This window comes from Mobula hypostoma, chromosome X2, assembly GCF_963921235.1.
Source record: "Mobula hypostoma chromosome X2, sMobHyp1.1, whole genome shotgun sequence".
Taxonomy (NCBI): Eukaryota; Metazoa; Chordata; class Chondrichthyes; order Myliobatiformes; family Myliobatidae; genus Mobula; species Mobula hypostoma.
Genome location: NC_086129.1, coordinates 47,706,995 through 47,724,269, shown reverse-complemented (window position 1 = coordinate 47,724,269; position 17,275 = coordinate 47,706,995). Strand labels below are relative to the sequence as shown.

Below are 17,275 nucleotides of genomic sequence, written 5' to 3'. Positions count from 1 at the left end.
AACCTGAGTCCGAGGTTCCATCGTTGCAGTCGGCCCTTTTTTCTTCCCGTCTCGCGGCTGCTTCGCAACAGCAGACTTCTTTTGTTGCAGTTTAGGAGGCATACCGTAAAGTAGTCTTACAAAGTTTATAAATAGTTTTCAAAAAATATTTACCAACTTTGTTTTATTTAAACGGTACTTTACTGATTTGTTGCGGGAGAGCTGAATTTACACGTCTCAATCCCACGTCATCACGTGACGCCCCCTTGTTTGTGTCTCTTTGAGTGTCCAATAGGCTTGTGTTATTATCTGAGGATATGTGGTCTGTTAATCAGTTGGCACATTTCTAGTCACAGCCACTCCTCCCTTCCCCAGCACCCAACTTGGATAGATTGGACATTTTTGTTGATATACTGCTTCCAGTAAATATTTAAATGCAACATGTTGCAATGCTTCAGCATCCGAAGCACAGGCTGCTGTGGATGTGAAAAATGATAATGATGGACTTAGTAATTACTGTCATGGAAAATAAAATGTGTCTGAGTAATTCTTCCAATCTTCCTTTTACGAAAATGTTTAAAGACAGTGATTGAACCCTAACTATGAGCTTTAAGCATTTAGAATTTATGTAAATGATAGACGAAAAAAAATTAAGAATCCGCTGTTGCATTGTGGTCATCCTATGGATTTGTCCTATATCATCAGTCTTTGTTACAAGAGAACTGCACATCCCTTCATGATTTCAAGCCAGTCAGTCCCTGAAAATATATTCGTGTGTCAGAGTATAACTCTGCATAATTTTCGTATTACTTAACAAGAAAAAAACTTACAATTTAGTTTGTTAGCACATCATAAAAGAAGAAAGCTCACATTAAATAAATATCACAAAACCACAGAAAAAAATAGCATTTAGTCCATCAGGACTGTGCTAATTTTATGCAACAGCAATCCACTAATTTCAGTGCCCTGCCTTCTCCCCATAACTGTATTTTTTCCCTTTATAACTACTTGGCTTTTTAAAAGCCCCTATTGAATTTTCCTCCATTACCTCCCCCCCCTTGCTTTTAGGTCTTTGGCACATGCCTTATTTCTGTGCCCTTGGGTTCTTAGATAATAGACAATAGGCACAGGAGTAGGCCATTCGGCCCTTCGAGCCAGCACTGCCATTCACTGTGATCATGGCTGATCATCCCCAATCAGTACCCTGTTCCTGCCTTCTCCCCATATACCTTGACTCCGCTATCATTAAGAGCTCTATCTAACTCTTTCTTGAAAGCATCCAGAGAATTGGCCTCCACTGCCTTCTGAGGCAGAGCATTCCACTGATCCACAACTCTCTGGGTGAAAAAGTTTTTCCTCAACTCCGTTCTAAATGGCCTACCCCTTATTCTCAAATTGTGGCCTCTGGTTCTGGACTCCCCCAACATCGGAAACATGTTTCCTGCCTCTAGCATGTCTAATCCCTTAATAATCTTACATGTTTCAGTCAGCTCCCCTCTCATCCTTCTAAATTCCAGTGTATACAAGCCCAGTCGCTCCAATCTTTCAACATATGACAGTCCCGCCATCCCGGGAATTAACCTTGTGAACCTCCGCTGCACTCCCTCAATAGCAAGAATGTCCTTCCTCAAATTTGGAGACCAAAACTGTACACAATATTCCAGGTGTGGTCTCACCAGGGCCCTGTACAACTGCAGAAGGACCTCTTTGCTCCTATACTCAACTCCCCTTGTTATGAAGGCCAGCATGCCATTAGCTTTCTTCACTGCCTGCTGTACTTGCATGCTTGCTTTCAGTGACTGATGTACAAGAACACCTAGTTCTCGTTGTGCTTCCCCTTTTCCTAACTTGACTCCATTTAGATAATAATCTGCCTTCTCATTCTTACCACCAAAGTGGATAACCTCACATTTATCCACATTAGACTGCATCTGCCATGCATCTGCCCACTCACCCAACCTGTCCAAGTCATCCTGCATTATCTCAACATCCTCCGCACATTTCACACTGCCACCCAGCTTTGTGTCATCTGCAAATTTGCTGATGTTACTTTTAATCCCTTCATCTAAATCATTAATGTATATTGTAAATAGCTGCGGTCGCAGCACCGAGCCTTGCGGTACCCCTCTAGTCACCGCCTGCCATTCTGAAAGGGACCTGTTAATCCCTACTCTTTGTATGCTGGCCTTTATAAATCAGAGTATTGAGTATAGGAGTTGAGATGTAATGTTGAAATTGTACAAGGCATTGGTAAGGCCAAATTTGGAGTATTGTGTACAGTTCTGGTCACCAAATTATAGGAAAGATGTCAACAAAATAGGGAGAGTATAGAGAACATTTACTAGAATGTTAAGCAACACACATAAAAGTTGCTGGTGAACGCAGCAGGCCAGGCAGCATCTCTAGGAAGAGGTGCAGTCGACGTTTCAGGCCGAGACCCTTCGTCAGGACTAACTGAAGGAAGAGTGCTTCAGTTAGTCCTGACGAAGGGTCTCGGCCTGAAACGTCGACTGCACCTCTTCCTAGAGATGCTGCCTGGCCTGCTGCGTTCACCAGCAACTTTTATGTGTGTTGCTTGAATTTCCAGCATCTGCAGAATTCCTGTTGTTTACTAGAATGTTACCTGGGTTTCATCACCTAAATTACAGAGAAAGGTTGAACAAGTTGGGTCTTTATTCCTTGGAGTGTAGAAGGTTGAGAGGGAACTTGATAGAGGTATTTAAAATTATGAGGGGGATAGACAGAGTTGACGTGGATAGGCTTTTTCCATTGAGAGTGGGGGAGATTCAAACAAGAGGACGTGAGTTGAGAGTTAAAGGGCAAAAGTTTTGAGGTAACATGAGGGGGAACTTCTTTACTCAGAGAGTGGTAGCTGTGTGGAATGGGCTTCCAGCAGAAGTGGTTGGAGCAGGTTCAATATTGTCATTTAAAGTTAATTTGGATAGCTATATGGACAGGAAAGGAATGGAAGGTTATGGGCTGAGTGCAGGTCGGTGGGACGAGGTGAGAGTAAGAGTTCGGCACGGACTAGACGGGCCGAGATGGCCTGTTTCCGTGCTGTAATTGTTATATGGTTATATAAGGTTATAAATCCAAAGCAAGACACACAAAATGCTGGAGGAACTCTGCAGGCGCAGCATTGATGGGAAAGAGTAAACAGTTGATATTTTGGGCCAAGACCATTCTTCAGGACTTTACCACTGAGGTTTGGTGAGACTTGAACTGGAGGTCATAGATTATGGGTGAAAGGTAAAATGTTTAAGCGGAAAATGAGGAAGAACTTCTTCACTTAGAGAGTGGTGAGATTGTGGAACAAGCTGCCAGCAGGAGTGGTGGATGCAGGTTTGATTTCAACATTTAAGAGAAATTTGGATAAGTACATGGATGGGAAGAATATGGAAGGCTATGGTCCGGGTGCAGGTCGATAGGATGAGGCTGATTAATAGTTTGGCACAGACTAGATGTGTCTAAGGGCTTCTGTTCTGTAAGGTTATAAAACCATCAGACACAGGAGTAGAATTAGGCTACTCGGCCCATCGAGTTAGCTTCATCATTCCTTCATGGCTGATTTATTATCCCTCTCAGCCCCATTCTCCAGCCTTCTTCCTGTAACCTTTGACACCCTGACTAACCAAGACCCCATCAACCTTTGCCTTAAAAATACTCAATGACTTGGCCTCTGCAGCCACCTGTGGCAATAAAGTCCACAGATTCACCACCCTCTGGCTAAAGAAATTTCTCTCAACTCTGTTGTACAAAGGGATATCCTTCTATTCTGAGGTTGTGCCCTCTTGACTCACTCACTATAGGAAACATCCTCTCCACATTCACTCAACCTACGTAAGTCTTTCAATATTCAATAGGTTTCAAAAAGATCGTGCCCCCCCGCCCTGCCTTCTTCTAAACTCCAGTGAGTACAGGTCTAGAGCCATCAAATGCTTCTTATGTGTTAACCCTTTCATTCCCAGAATCATTTTCATGAACCTCCTCTGGACCCTCTAGAATGCCAGTACATCTTTTCTAAGACGAGGAGGCCAAAATCGCTCGCAATACTCAATGTGTGGTCTGACCAGTGCCTTATAATCAGCATGTAGTCCTGATGCATCTGACTTTAGCTTCTCCGTCTCAAACTACAGGGTGATTTCTGTCATACAAAAATCACTTTCTGCCCAGGGTTCTTTTACCTTAAAGCTCCTTCATCAAATCTGGTTCATTACACAGCACCCAATTCATAATTGCCTTTCCCCTAGTTGGCTCAACCACAGGTTGTTCTAAAAATCCATCATTCTACAAATTATCTCTCTTGGGATCTAACATCAACCTGATTTTCCCAAATCTGCTTGCATATTGAAATCCCCCATGACTATCATATCGTTACCCTTGTTACATGCCCCATTTCCCTTTGCAAGTTAAATCCCACATCTTGGCTGCTATTCGGGGGGTTATATATAACTTCCATCAGGGTCTTTTTACTCTTGCAGTTTCTTAACTTTACCGACAAGGATTTTACATCTTCCGACATTATGTCACCTCTTACTAAGGATCTGATTTCGTTTTTTACCAACGGAGCAATACCAGCCCCTCTGCCTACCTGCCTGTCCTTTTAATACAATGTGTATCCTTGGATGTTAAACTCCCAGCTATAATCTTCTTTCAGCCACGACTCGGAGATCCCACAGCGTCATACCTGCCAATCTCTAACTGCACTACAAGATCATGTTCCCTTATTCCATATACTGCGTGCATTCAAATACAGTGGTGCTAGAAAGTTTGTGAAACCTTTAGAATTTTCTCTATCTCTCCATAATATGACTTAAAGTGTGATCAGGTCTTCATGTAACAAAAACCAATTTCCCCTGGGATCAATAAAGTATGACTATGACTACTGTGTAACTCCTAAAAATAGATAAAGAGAACCTTATTAGATAAATAACACAAAAGACATTATACTTGTTCATTTATTTATTGAGAAATATGATCCAATATTACATGTATTTGATCATGAGATTCCACCTTCAGGGAACTATGCACCATTATTCCTAGATCCCTCTGTTCTACTGCATTCTTCAATGCCCTACCATTTACCATGCATGTCCTATTTTGATTAGTCCTACCAAAGTGTAGCACCTCACATTGATCAGCATTAAACTCCATCTGCCATCTTTCAGCCCACTCTTCTAACTGGCCTAAATCTTTCTGCAAACTTTGAAAACCTACTTCATTATCCACAAACAACAGGAATTCTGCAGATGCTGGAAATTCAAGCAACATACATCAAAGTTGCTGGTGAACGCAGCAGGCCAGGCAGCATCTATAGGAAGAGGCCATCTACATACTTACTCATCCAATTTACCACCCCATCATCTAGATCATTAATGTGTATGACAAACAACATTGGACCCAGTACAGATCCCTGAGGCACACCACTAGTCACCGGCCTCCAATCTTACAAACAGTTATCCACCACTACTCTCTGGCATTTCCCATCCAGCTACTGCTGCTGAATCCATTTTACTACTTCAATATTAATACCTAACGATTGAACCTTCCTAACTAACTTTTTGTGTGGAACCTTGTCAAGGGCCTTACTGAAGTCCATATAGACAACATCCACCACTTTACCCTTGTCAACTTTCCTAGTAACCTCTTCAAAAAATTCAATAAGATTTGTCAAACATGACCTTCCACGCACAGATCCATGTTGACTGTTCCTAGTCAGACCCTGTCTATCCAGATAATTATATATCTTGGTTTTTTTGCAGTACCTTACTTCCCATTTTTCTATTTTCTATTTAAGATTTATAATTTAAATTTTTAATATTTACTAATTTTAACTATTTTTAATATTTATTATTTGTAATCCAGGGAGAGTGAAGCGCAGAATCAAATATTGCTGTGATGATTGTACATTCTACTTCCAATTGTTTGGCAACTATAAAGTATAAAGTATATATACCATCTCTAAGAATACTTTCCATCAATTTACCCACCACTGACGTCAAACTCACAGGCCGATAATTGCTAGGTTTACTCTCAGAACCATTTTAAACAATGGAACGACATGAGCAATACGCCAATCCTCCAGCACCATCCCTGTTTCTAATGACATTTGAAATATTTCTGTCAGAGCCCCTACTATTTCCAGACTAACTTCCCTCAAGGTCCTAGGGAATATCCTGTCAGGACCCGGAGACTTATCCACTTTTATATTCCTTAAAAGCACCAGTACTTCCTCTTCTTTAATCATCATAGTTTCCATAACTTCCCTACCTGTTTCCCTTACCTTGCACAATTCAATATCCTTCTCCTTAGTGAATACTGAAGAAAAGAAATTGTTCAGAATCTTCCCCATCGCTTCTGGCTCCACACATAGCTGTCCACTCTGATTCTCTCAGGGACCAATTTTATCCCTCACTATCCTTTTGCTTTTATATATAACTGTAGAAACCCTTGGGATTTATTTTCACCTTACTTGCCAAAGCAACCTCATATCTTCTTTTAGCTTTTCTAATTTCTTTCTTAAGATTCTTTATACATTCTTTATATTCCTCGAGCACCATATTTACTTCATACTTTACTTTATACTTTCTTGTCGCCAAACAATTGATACTAGAACGTACAATCATCACAGCGATATTTGATTCTGCGCTTCCCACTCCCTGGATTACAAATATTAAATATTAAAAATAGTAAAAATTAGTAAATATTAAAAATTTAAATTATAAGTCATAAATAGAAAATAGAAAAATGGAAAGTTAGGTAGTGCAAAAAAACTGAGAGGCAGGTCTGGATATTTGGAGGGTACGGCCCAGATCCAGGTCAGGATCCGTTCAGCAGTCTTATCACAGTTGGAAAGAAGCTGTTAGGCCGTACGAGTCTTCAAGCTCCTGAGCCTTCTCCCAGAGGGAAGAGGGACGAGAAGTGTGTTGGCTGGGTGGGTCGTGTCCTTGATTATCCTGGCAGCACTGCTCCGACAGCGTGCAGTGTAAAGTGAGTCCAAGGATGGAAGATTGGTTTGTGTGATGTGCTGTGCTGTGTTCACGATCTTCTGCAGCTTCTTTCAGTTTTGGACAGGACAACTTCCATACCAGGTTGTGATGCACCCTAGAAGAATGCTTTCTATGGTGCATCTATAAAAATTAGTGAGGGTTTTAGGGGACAGGCCAAATTTCCTTAGTTTTCTCAGGAAGTAAAGGCGCTAGTGGGCCTTCTTGTCAGTGAACTCTGCTTGGTTGGGCCAAGTCAGGTCATTTGTGATATTGACCCTGAGGAACTTAAAGCTTTTGACCTGTTCCACTTGTGCACCACCGATGTAAATTGGGTCGTGCAGTCCGCTACTCCTTCTGAAGTCAACAACCAATTTCTCGTCTTGCTGATGTTGAGGGATAGGTTTTTGTCTTCGCACCATGCCACCAGGTTCTTAATTTCCTCTCTGTACTCAAACTCATCATTACCCGAGATACGGCCTACAATTGTTGTGTCATCAGCAAACTTATATATTGAGTTTGATGGAGACTTGGCTACACAATCATGGGTGTACAGTGAGTACAGCAGGAGGCTGAGTACACAGCCTTGTGGGGCACCGGTGCTCAGAGTGATTGTAGAGGAGAGCTTGTCCCCTATTTTTACAGCCTGGGTCCTGTCTGTGAGGAAGTTGAAGATCCAGCTGCAGATCTGAGTGCTAAGGCCCAGGCTCTGGAGCTTAGTAATCAGATTATTTGGAATGATGGTATTAAAGGCAGAGCTGTAGTCAATGAAAAGGAGCCTTAAAAGCGCCTTTATTCTCCCAGTGTTCTAAGAAGGAATGTAGGGCCAGAGAGATGGCATCTGCCGTTGACCTGTTGCTCCGGTAGGCGAATTGCAAAGCGTCGAGGTTGACCGGTAGGCTGTGGTTGATATGTGCCATAACCAGTCTCTTGAAGCACTTCATAGCAATTGATGTCAGAGCCACAGGTCGATAGTCATTCAGGCATGCCACCTTGCTCTTCTTCGGCACTGGGATTATCGTTGCCTTCTTAAAACACGAGGGGACCTTAGCCTGAAGCAAGGAGCAATTGAAGATGTCAGCAAACACTCCAGCTAGCTCACTTGCACAGGCCCGGAGAACCCATCCCGGGATGCCATCTGGGCCCGTCGCCTTCCTTGGATTTATCTTAAGGAAGGCCCTTCTAACGTCCTCCTTGGTGACGATGAATCTCGATGCCACCAGGTCCAGTTCATCCGGAGGGAGCGGGATGCTCCTCTTCTGTTCGAATCTTGCGTAGAATACGTTAAGTTCGTCAGGAAGAGAAGCACCACAGTTATTGATATTCCTAGCCTTTTCTTTGCGCCCAGTGATCTCATTTAGACCCTGCCATAGTCTACTGGCATCCCTCCGGTTAGCCTGGGCTTCCAACTTAGCTCGATATTGCCACTTGGCGCCCTTAATGACTTTCCAGAGTTCACGCCTGGACTCTGTGTAGCGACTGGTATCCCCGGACCTAAAAGCCACATCTCTAGCCTTTAAAAGGGACTTGACCTCATAATTCAACCAAGGTTTTCGGCTAGGGAATACCCGGAGCGTCTTGCGAGAGACACAGTCCTCCGTGCATTTCCAAATAAAGTCCGTGACAGCTCAGGCATACTCATGGAGGTTAGCTGCCGAGTCCTTGAATACTAACCAGTCCACTGATTCAAAGCAGTCACGGAGGACCTCATCTGTTTCCTCCGTCCAACACAACACCACTTTTGACACCGTGATCTCCCGTTTCAGTTTCTGTTTGTAAGCCGGGAGGAGGAGTACGGCCTGATGGTCCGATTTTCCAAAGTGAGGTCGTGGGATGGAACGGTGGGCATCCTTGACTGCTGTGTAGCAGTGGTCAAGTATATTTGGGCCTCTAGTGGGGCAGGAGACATGTTGGTATAACTTTGGCAGCGCCTTTCTGAGGTTGGCCTGGTTAAAGTCCCCGGCTGTAATGAGCAAAGCCTCTGGATACCTGGTCTGAAGTTCACTGATGTTGGCATACAGTATGTTCAGAGCAGACTCCACGTCCGCCTGGGGGGGAATGTAGACTGCTGTCAGTATGACCGAGGTGAATTCCCGTGGCAGATAGTAGGGACAACACTTCACCGACAGGTGTTCCAGGTCCAGGCTCCAGGAGCTTGTCAGTGTCACTGTGTCCGAGCACCACGCAGTGTTGATCAGTAGGCAGACACCACCTCCCCTCGTCTTGCCCGAAGACGCCGTGCGGTCTATCCAATGGATCGAAAATTGGATGGCACAGTCGGGGGTGGCAGGGGAGAGCCAGGTCTCAGTGAAACAGAATACACAGCAGTTCTGCATCTCCCTGCAGTAGGTGAGTCTCCCTGTAAGATCATCCACCTTGTTCTCTATGGCTTGCACATTAGCTAATAGGATGGTGGGCATAGGGACCCTGAAGCCCCTCAGCTTCAATCTGACCAGCAGCCCAGCTCTTTTCTCACACTTCCTCAGTAAATAGTGCATCTTTCCAGGTTTCCATTGATGCAGTGTGTTGAGTCAGCACTTTGAGGTTGGTGGACGCGTCCAGTGGGGATCGATCGGCGGGTCGTGTCGTCGTGTGCTCTGGGTCGGGCCGAGTAACTCCATACTGTAGATATCTCTCTTTCCGAACCAAGTTTCCAGTATCCCTTGAAAACCATGGCTCTCTCAAACTTTTAACCTTTCCTTTCAACCTAACAGGAACATAAAGATTCTGTACCCTCAAAATTTCACCTTTAAATGACCTCCATTTCTCTATTACATCCTTCCCATAAAACAAATTGTCCCATTCCACTCCTTCTACATCCTTTCACATCTCCTTAAATTTAGTCTTTCTGCAATCAAAAATCTCAACCCTGGGTCCAGACCTATCCTTCTCCATAATTATATTGAAACTAATGGCATTGTGATCACTGGACCCGAAGTGCTCCCCAGCACAAACCCCCGTCAGCTGACCTATCTCATTCCCTAACAGGAGATCCAACACTGCCCCTTCTCTAGTTGGTACCTCTATGTATTGCTGCAAGAAGTTATCCTGCACACATTTTACAAACTCCAAACCATCCAGCCCTTTAACTGTTTGGACTTCCCAGTCTATGTGTGGAAAATTAAAATCTCCCACAATCACAACCTTGTGCTTACTAAAAATATCTGCTATCTCCTTACAAATTTGCTCCTCCAATGCTCGTTCCCCATTAGGAGGTCTATAATACACCCCTATAAATATTACTACACCTTTCCCATTCCTCAATTCCACCCAAATAGCCTCCCTAGATGAGTCCTCTAATCTATCTTGCCAGAGCACCGCTGTAATATTTTCTCTGACAAGCAATGCAACACCTCCCCCTCTTGTCCTTTCGATTCTATCACACCTGAAGCAACGAAATCCAGGAATATTTAGTTGCCAGTCACACCCCTCCTGCAACCATGTTTCACTAATAGCTACCACATCATACTTCCAGGTATCAATCTATGCTTTAAGTTCATCCACCTTTCTTTTAATGCTCCTAGCATTAAAATAAATGCATTTAAGAAATTTTCCACCTCTTACTCTCTGTTTATCACTAACGGTGCAAACAACTTTATTATTTTCTTTTTCTTCCTTCTCCCCTACATCTGTTCCTACGCTCTGGTTCCCCTCCCCCCTTGTATCTAGTTTAATTCCACTGGAGCCTCTCTAGCAAACCTACCTGCAAGGATATTTGTCCCCCTCCAGTTCAGATGTAAATTGTCCCGCCGAAACAGGTCCCACCTTCCCTGGAAAACTGCCCAATTATCTATAAATCTGAAGCCCTCCCTCCTGCACCATGTCTTCAGCCACATGTTGATCTGCGCCATCTTATTATTTCTAAACCCGGCTGCACGTGGCAGTGGTAGCAATCCTGAGATTGCTATCCTGGAGGTCCTGTCCTTTAACTTGGTGCCTAACTCCTTAAACTCACCTTTCCGGACCTCCTCACTCTTCCTACCTACGTCATTGGTCCCTACACGGACCACGACATCCGGCTGCTCACCTTCCCTCTTGAGAATACTGAGAACTCGATCTGAGATATCGCGGACCCTGGCACCAGGGAGGCAACAGACCATCCGGGATTCTCGATCTCTTCCACAGAACCTCTTATCTGTCCCCCTAACTATCGAATCCTCTATCACTACTGCTCTCCTCTTTTCCCTCCTTCCCTTCTGAGCTGAGGGTCCAGTCTCGGTGCCAGAGACGCAACCACTGCAACTTGTCCCTGGTAGGTCGTCCCCATCAACAGTATCAAAAACGATGTACTTATTATTGCTGGGAACGGCCACAGGGGTGCTCTGCTCATTCTGTCTATTCCCCCTTCCCTCTCCTGACAGTCACCCAGCTACCTGTCTCCTGACTCTTAGGGGTGACTATCTCCCTGTAACTCCTGTTTATTTCTGCCTGTGCTTCCCGAATGATCCAAAGTTCATCCAGCTCCAGCTCCAGTTCCCTAACTCGGTTTGTCAGGAGCTGCAGCTGGATGCACCTTTTACAGGTGTAGTCATCAGGGACAATATGCTCGCCCTGACTTCCCACACACTGCAAACGGAGCACTCGACTGCCCTAACTGCTGCCTCCATTACCTACTCTTAAAGTAATTAGACTTATTAAAGGAACTTACCTGGCCTTGCCTCACTTGGAGATAAGCTCTTCCTCAACCTCTGCTCTCAGAAGGCAAAGTTTTCCTACTCTGTCTTCCTCTACTCCGTCGCCCAATACAAAATTAGTGATAATATTCTAATCCTGAGGTTACAGAAGTCACACACAAGGAGTTTTTACCAAAGAATGCTCTTCCTGTTACAACATCCTTCTTCCATTTCTTCCATCCTGCCTCTTCTCTTCCACAACTAAATGATTCAATTCCAGCATCTATAGATTTTCTCGTCTCAGTGGTAAAAGTCTGCTTGCATTTACCCTATCTTTAATTTCCTGTCATAGTTGAAAGATGTACTGGTTGGTCGTTTTAGGGCTAGGATTAAATTGAGGGATTGCTGAGCAGCATGGGTCGAAGGGCTGGAAGGTCCTACTCTCTGCTGTATCTCAATAAATAAATAATAATTAATTTTGTATACCTTCATCTATTCTTCCCTCATTCTCCTCCGCTCCAGGGAATTAAATCCTCATCTATTCACCCCTTCCTTATAACTCAGGTCCTCAAGTCCTGGCAACTCCTTTGTAAATTTTCTCTGCACTCTTTTAATCTTATTGATATTTTTCTTGTACTTAGGTGACCAGAATTGCACACAATACACCCAATCCTTGTTATATGCGGGGGATACGTTCCTCGCAGTTGACGCATAATGTGAAATCGCATACTGTGAATAATTATTTAAATGGAGAAAATGGGGATGCGCTCCAGAAGACTTCCTAAAACTGTTTTATCTGTAATTTATTCACATTTTCATACTAATACAACACAAAAGCAGTACCACAAGACAACATTTGTATTATATTTCATCAATTTAAGGTAATATTCAATGTCATAAATCATAGGAAGTTAACATCCTAGCGTGTACAGTACTCACCAACAGTGGCAGGTGTGTTCGCTCCGGGAGATGAGTGGTTGTTGTGGTGTCGGGCAGCTTTACACGGATAAGGTGGATGGTTGTGGTCGTCAGGATAACATCAAGCACAGCAAGGGGTGAAGGAAGACTCACAGAACTCTTAGAACTTCTGGCAGCAGGAGATGACACCGATTTGAAGGAAGTGGTGAGGGTTGTTTGCTTGGCAGCATTTTGTTTTTCAGCATAAATTTGCTTGTAGGGAAGAAGGGTTTATGGCAGGGAACGACTGAAATGCTGCTTCCGTTCTAAACTTGGGTCCATGTCCATCGCCATTTGTGCCAAGTGTTCCGACTTCCACCATTCCCTCACTGTTGGTAAACTCCCGGGATTTTCAAAATCGTCTGTTGCTTGCAGCATCTGAGAGAGAGTTCACCGTAAAAAAAAATACGTACGCCTTGAATGTGGATCACTCCTTGATCGAGTGGTTGAAACAGTGATGTTGTGTTAGACGGCAGGAAACACACTGTTATGTTAGGATGAATGCTGTTCAAATGTTTAGGATGGGATGGCGCATTGTCAAGCAACAAAAGAACTTTAAAGGCAAGATTCTGTTCCCAGCAGTAGCGTCCCAGAGCTGTGTTACCTTCAGCTGATGCCGCGTTGTTTATAATTTTCAACTTTTTTTTCCAAGTGTTAAAGCAGTTCTCTGCCGCTTGGCTGATGGCCCAGGACATGACATCGGACACTTAGGAGGCATCATTAAATATTTTGAGCACAAAATCAGTGCACCGTAGGTAAAACCAACAAAAGTTTAAGAGCGCAAGATTGCGCTTGCCAAAACCAGTGCGAGAGTGGTGGGAGTGAGACTGTGAGGCGTGCGCACATGACTTGTATTGGCGGGAAAGCAGTGCTCCTCGCATAACTGTGAGTTTTGGCCGCACATAAGGAGACGTTGGTAGAAATAGGTTCCTCGCATTACTGTGAATCCGCATAGTCTGAAGACGCATATAACGAGGATAGGGTGTACTCCAAATTAGACCTCACCAACATGAGGCCTAATGAGGGATCATTGTTCCATTCTTTGGTGATGGATAGTATGGAGCTGCAATAGAAAGTTGACAAGCAATCTCTTTAACTCCATTATATAGTGTACTAGAATATTGTTATGAATATTAGTACATCAAATAATTCATTATGTAACCATGCATTAATGGATTTAATTTCAATCAGTTAATGTAGATTTTTGCCATTGAGTTTTTCTTGCTAATCTGGTCATGCTGATCAATTGTTTAGTCTGTTGATGTACTTAGTGTATAGGTGCAAATGTTTTAAATATCAGCTGAGAAATTTCCAGTAAACACACTTAAATAGTTTATTGCAACCAATATGATGAACAGTGAAAGTATTATACCCTTCTCAAAAGAAATTTGGTTTTAGAAATGTTACCATAAAAGCAAATCAGAAAGTTCACATGAAGACAGCTTGCTTTGTTCAAAAGAACATAGAAAGAAAATACTTCTCACCTGTTTTAGATGCTTGGCTACTGACTATTTTTCACTGTCCTATTAATAACAACTGACCAACCATTATGGAATTTATTTTCAGCTGCAGAGAATCTGTTTCTAATCCATGCCACTCAATAAGATTAAACTTTAAGCAAAGAGAACACCGATACAGAACAAAGGCCTGGAAATTCTATCTCATAGCGCAAGGATTTTATATGATAAAGTATTTTTAGAAAGTGATTGTGTGCTTTGTACACTAATAGGACAATTTGGAAGTTAGATGCAAGTCATTTATACAAACAGTACAATATGCAGAAAACTTCTGGACATGTGTATTGACATAAAATGGTGTGTATTTTGGAGATATTTACAAGAAATTATACTGGGCAGACAAGGCTTACAAACAATAACTTCACTCACTTCACCAATTCAAAATAAATTTCAAATGAAAATTGAAGTTTGCTTTGACTTTTATTTAAATGGTTGAACTCTGTATGGCCATGTGATGGGGCTTCCTTGATGCCCATATCTTCCATACATGTTTTGTCAGAGATTGTTTATCCTTCTCCCTTTGTTGCTGATGTTTATGGCCCGAAACCACCTAATATCTCTCCAGCTCCTTTGACATAGCTCCTGAACAATCCACCTGATATCTCCCTCATCAAATCTTCCAGGGTATGTTATTTTTTCATTTTTTTTCCATCTGCCCATCACTATAATAGGATCATAGACACGTGACCACCTTGATCCTTTCCCAAGCTTCCAACGTGCTCACCAACTCTCTCTCCTCTATAGTGGTCCTGTTCTTCCACTCCACAGGTTACCCCCCACCCTTACCAATTCCCCCAGCATCTTCCCAACCAATTCATTCCTTCCATGATCTTCACAAATCTGCTCTGACAGGAGTTTGAATGAGAAATGTTGTGCCCATTTTCTCAAACAAGCCTTGTGTGCATAAAGTTTTAGGAAGACTCCAACCTAGTTAGTAAACGTTTTTATTCACAGTACTGCTTCTCAACTATGATATCTCCACTTGGCAATGTTTTTGTCAGCTTTTTTTTTGACTAATATGTTTGACCTTCAGTATGTAAGGCATTCTATTGATATTATTTGAAATGCAAACTTTAGATTAATTTGTTGAGCTGAAAGAACAATTTAGTAGTTTGTTGACATAGCCCGGTTCAGCTTCCAAACTTTTGTTCAATAGTTGGTTTTGCTTAATCGGAGTGATGAATAACAATATTCATTGAAAGAATTAGACATTCTGTTCCAGGCATGTCTCTGTTTTCCTTCTCTAATGTAGTTCATTGCTTCTTACTAATTGTCACACCTTTGTGGATCTGTTCATTATTGATTTAACTTGTTTTCATTGGTGTTCTGAATGTATGTGTAGACCAGAATAATAACTTGTCCTGATTGCAATCTAGTGTCCTCCCTCATCTGATAAATCAGTGCTCCTCTGTGTTGAACAACACTTGGAAGAAACATTGAAAGTAGCAGAGCACAGAATAATCCCTGCATAAGGGACTTGTACTTTCACCACTACAGAGTGAGTTTGTTGAGTCCCGAAACACATACCAACCAGACCGGATCCATGTCAGATGGTGAGCAAACTAGCATGAGGTATAAATCCACTGAACAATAAATGGCAGCTTGCCAGAGTTCTCTGTCCTGGACCACTTCTCATCCCTGGGAGAGGAGAGAGTCTTCAGAGCTTCTATTGGTGTTTCTGTAGCTCTGGGTGGGTTTTTATTGAATGGTGTGCTAACCCCATGCCCAACCCTCCTCCTTTTATAGCCGGACTTGGGACCATCCATGGAAGTCCCCCATTATAAATATCCTAGGTGTTATCTTTAACCAGAAGCTCTCCTGGACCAGTTGAGTGAGTGCTATGTCTGCAAGGACAGGTCGCAGGCTAGGTATCCCACAGTGAGACTCACCCATGAGTGACTGAACAATGCTATCCCACTATCTGTAGGGCAAATCAAGAATGTGATGGAATAGTCTCCACTTGTCCTGCTTAAGGAAGTCAATGCTATCCAGGGCCAAGTGACCTACTGGTTTGACGATCATTCCTTCCAGCACCAGCAGGCTGTGGCTGAAATGTATACTATCTACAAAATGTATTGCAGGCACGTGCTTAGGATACTCTGATATAACTGCTGGTACATGCAGCCTCTTCAAATAGGAAAGTCAAGGACATAAGGAATGTGGGACTAGCACCACCTGCACACCCATCTGCAAATTGCACATTAACCCTACTTAGAAATATGTAGCTGTTTCTTCATTGTTGCTGGGTATGAATTGATTACTTTCTACCCAACAGCACTGTGCAAATACTTAAGTAATTCAAGAAGTAGTCCCACCTTTACTTCTCAAGTGCAATTCGGAATGGACAGTAAATTTGGACTTGCTAACACAACTTGTGTCCCAAAAGATGAATAAATGGAAGCTATTATTGCAAATACCAGGGATTAGCAAAAGTGATGCGACTGTTATTTATAAAGATAACACACACAGTAACACAGTTTATTTATATAAACAGGTCATGCCTTGTTCTCTTGCTACCATCAGGAAGGAGGTACAGGAGCCTGAAGGCACACACTGGACAATTCAGGAACGGCTTTTTGCCCTCTGCTATCAATTTCTGAATGGACATTGAACCCATGAACACTACCTCACTACTTTTTTGTTTCTACTTTTGCACTACTTATTTAATTTAACTACATATATATTTACTGTAATTCACATTTTTTATTATTATGTTTTGCATTGACCTGCTGCTGCAAAGACGACAAATTTCACGACATATGCCAGTGATATTAATTCTGCTTAATTTATGTTTCAGACTTTGGATTTAGTAACATTTTTACACCAGGACAATTACTGAAAACATGGTGTGGGAGTCCACCATATGCAGCTCCTGAATTGTTTGAAGGAAAAGAATATGATGGCCCCAAAGTGGATATATGGGTGAGTTTTAAAGACAGTTTTTATACATACTAGTTTGTTCTTTGACAGAACTATTTTGTTTTCATTATTAATGTAACTTTTTTTTATTGCTTATGCCTTGAGAAGTTTATGTATTATTGCGTTGTCTACTGAAAGATACTATATAAACAAGGAGCAAAAATATTCCTCTCTACTGCTGAAAAAATTGATGTAATTAATATAAACTTTGCAGTTAATTGCTGTCTTCTCATATGTTGTCATGAGAAATTTTTCTCCACCCTCTCTTGCTGTCCCTGTTTTTTTCATATTTGGCACAGTGTGA

At 42.5% G+C, this 17,275-nt stretch overlaps 1 protein-coding gene across 9 annotated transcripts in view; it reads left to right on the top strand.

Annotated features, from left to right (window-relative positions):
* Nucleotides 1–17,275, top strand: part of sik3 (SIK family kinase 3) — a 482,160-nt gene that overhangs the window by 297,430 nt on the left and 167,455 nt on the right. For all 9 annotated transcript variants that reach the window (XR_010016690.1, XR_010016689.1, XR_010016691.1 and 6 more), the window contains exon 5: nucleotides 16,850–16,974. Coding sequence is in view for 5 of the 9 variants with exons in the window: in XM_063038656.1 (XP_062894726.1) it covers nucleotides 16,850–16,974 (125 nt within the window). In the remaining 4 variants the exon portion in view is untranslated. The remainder of the gene's footprint in view (nucleotides 1–16,849; nucleotides 16,975–17,275) is intronic.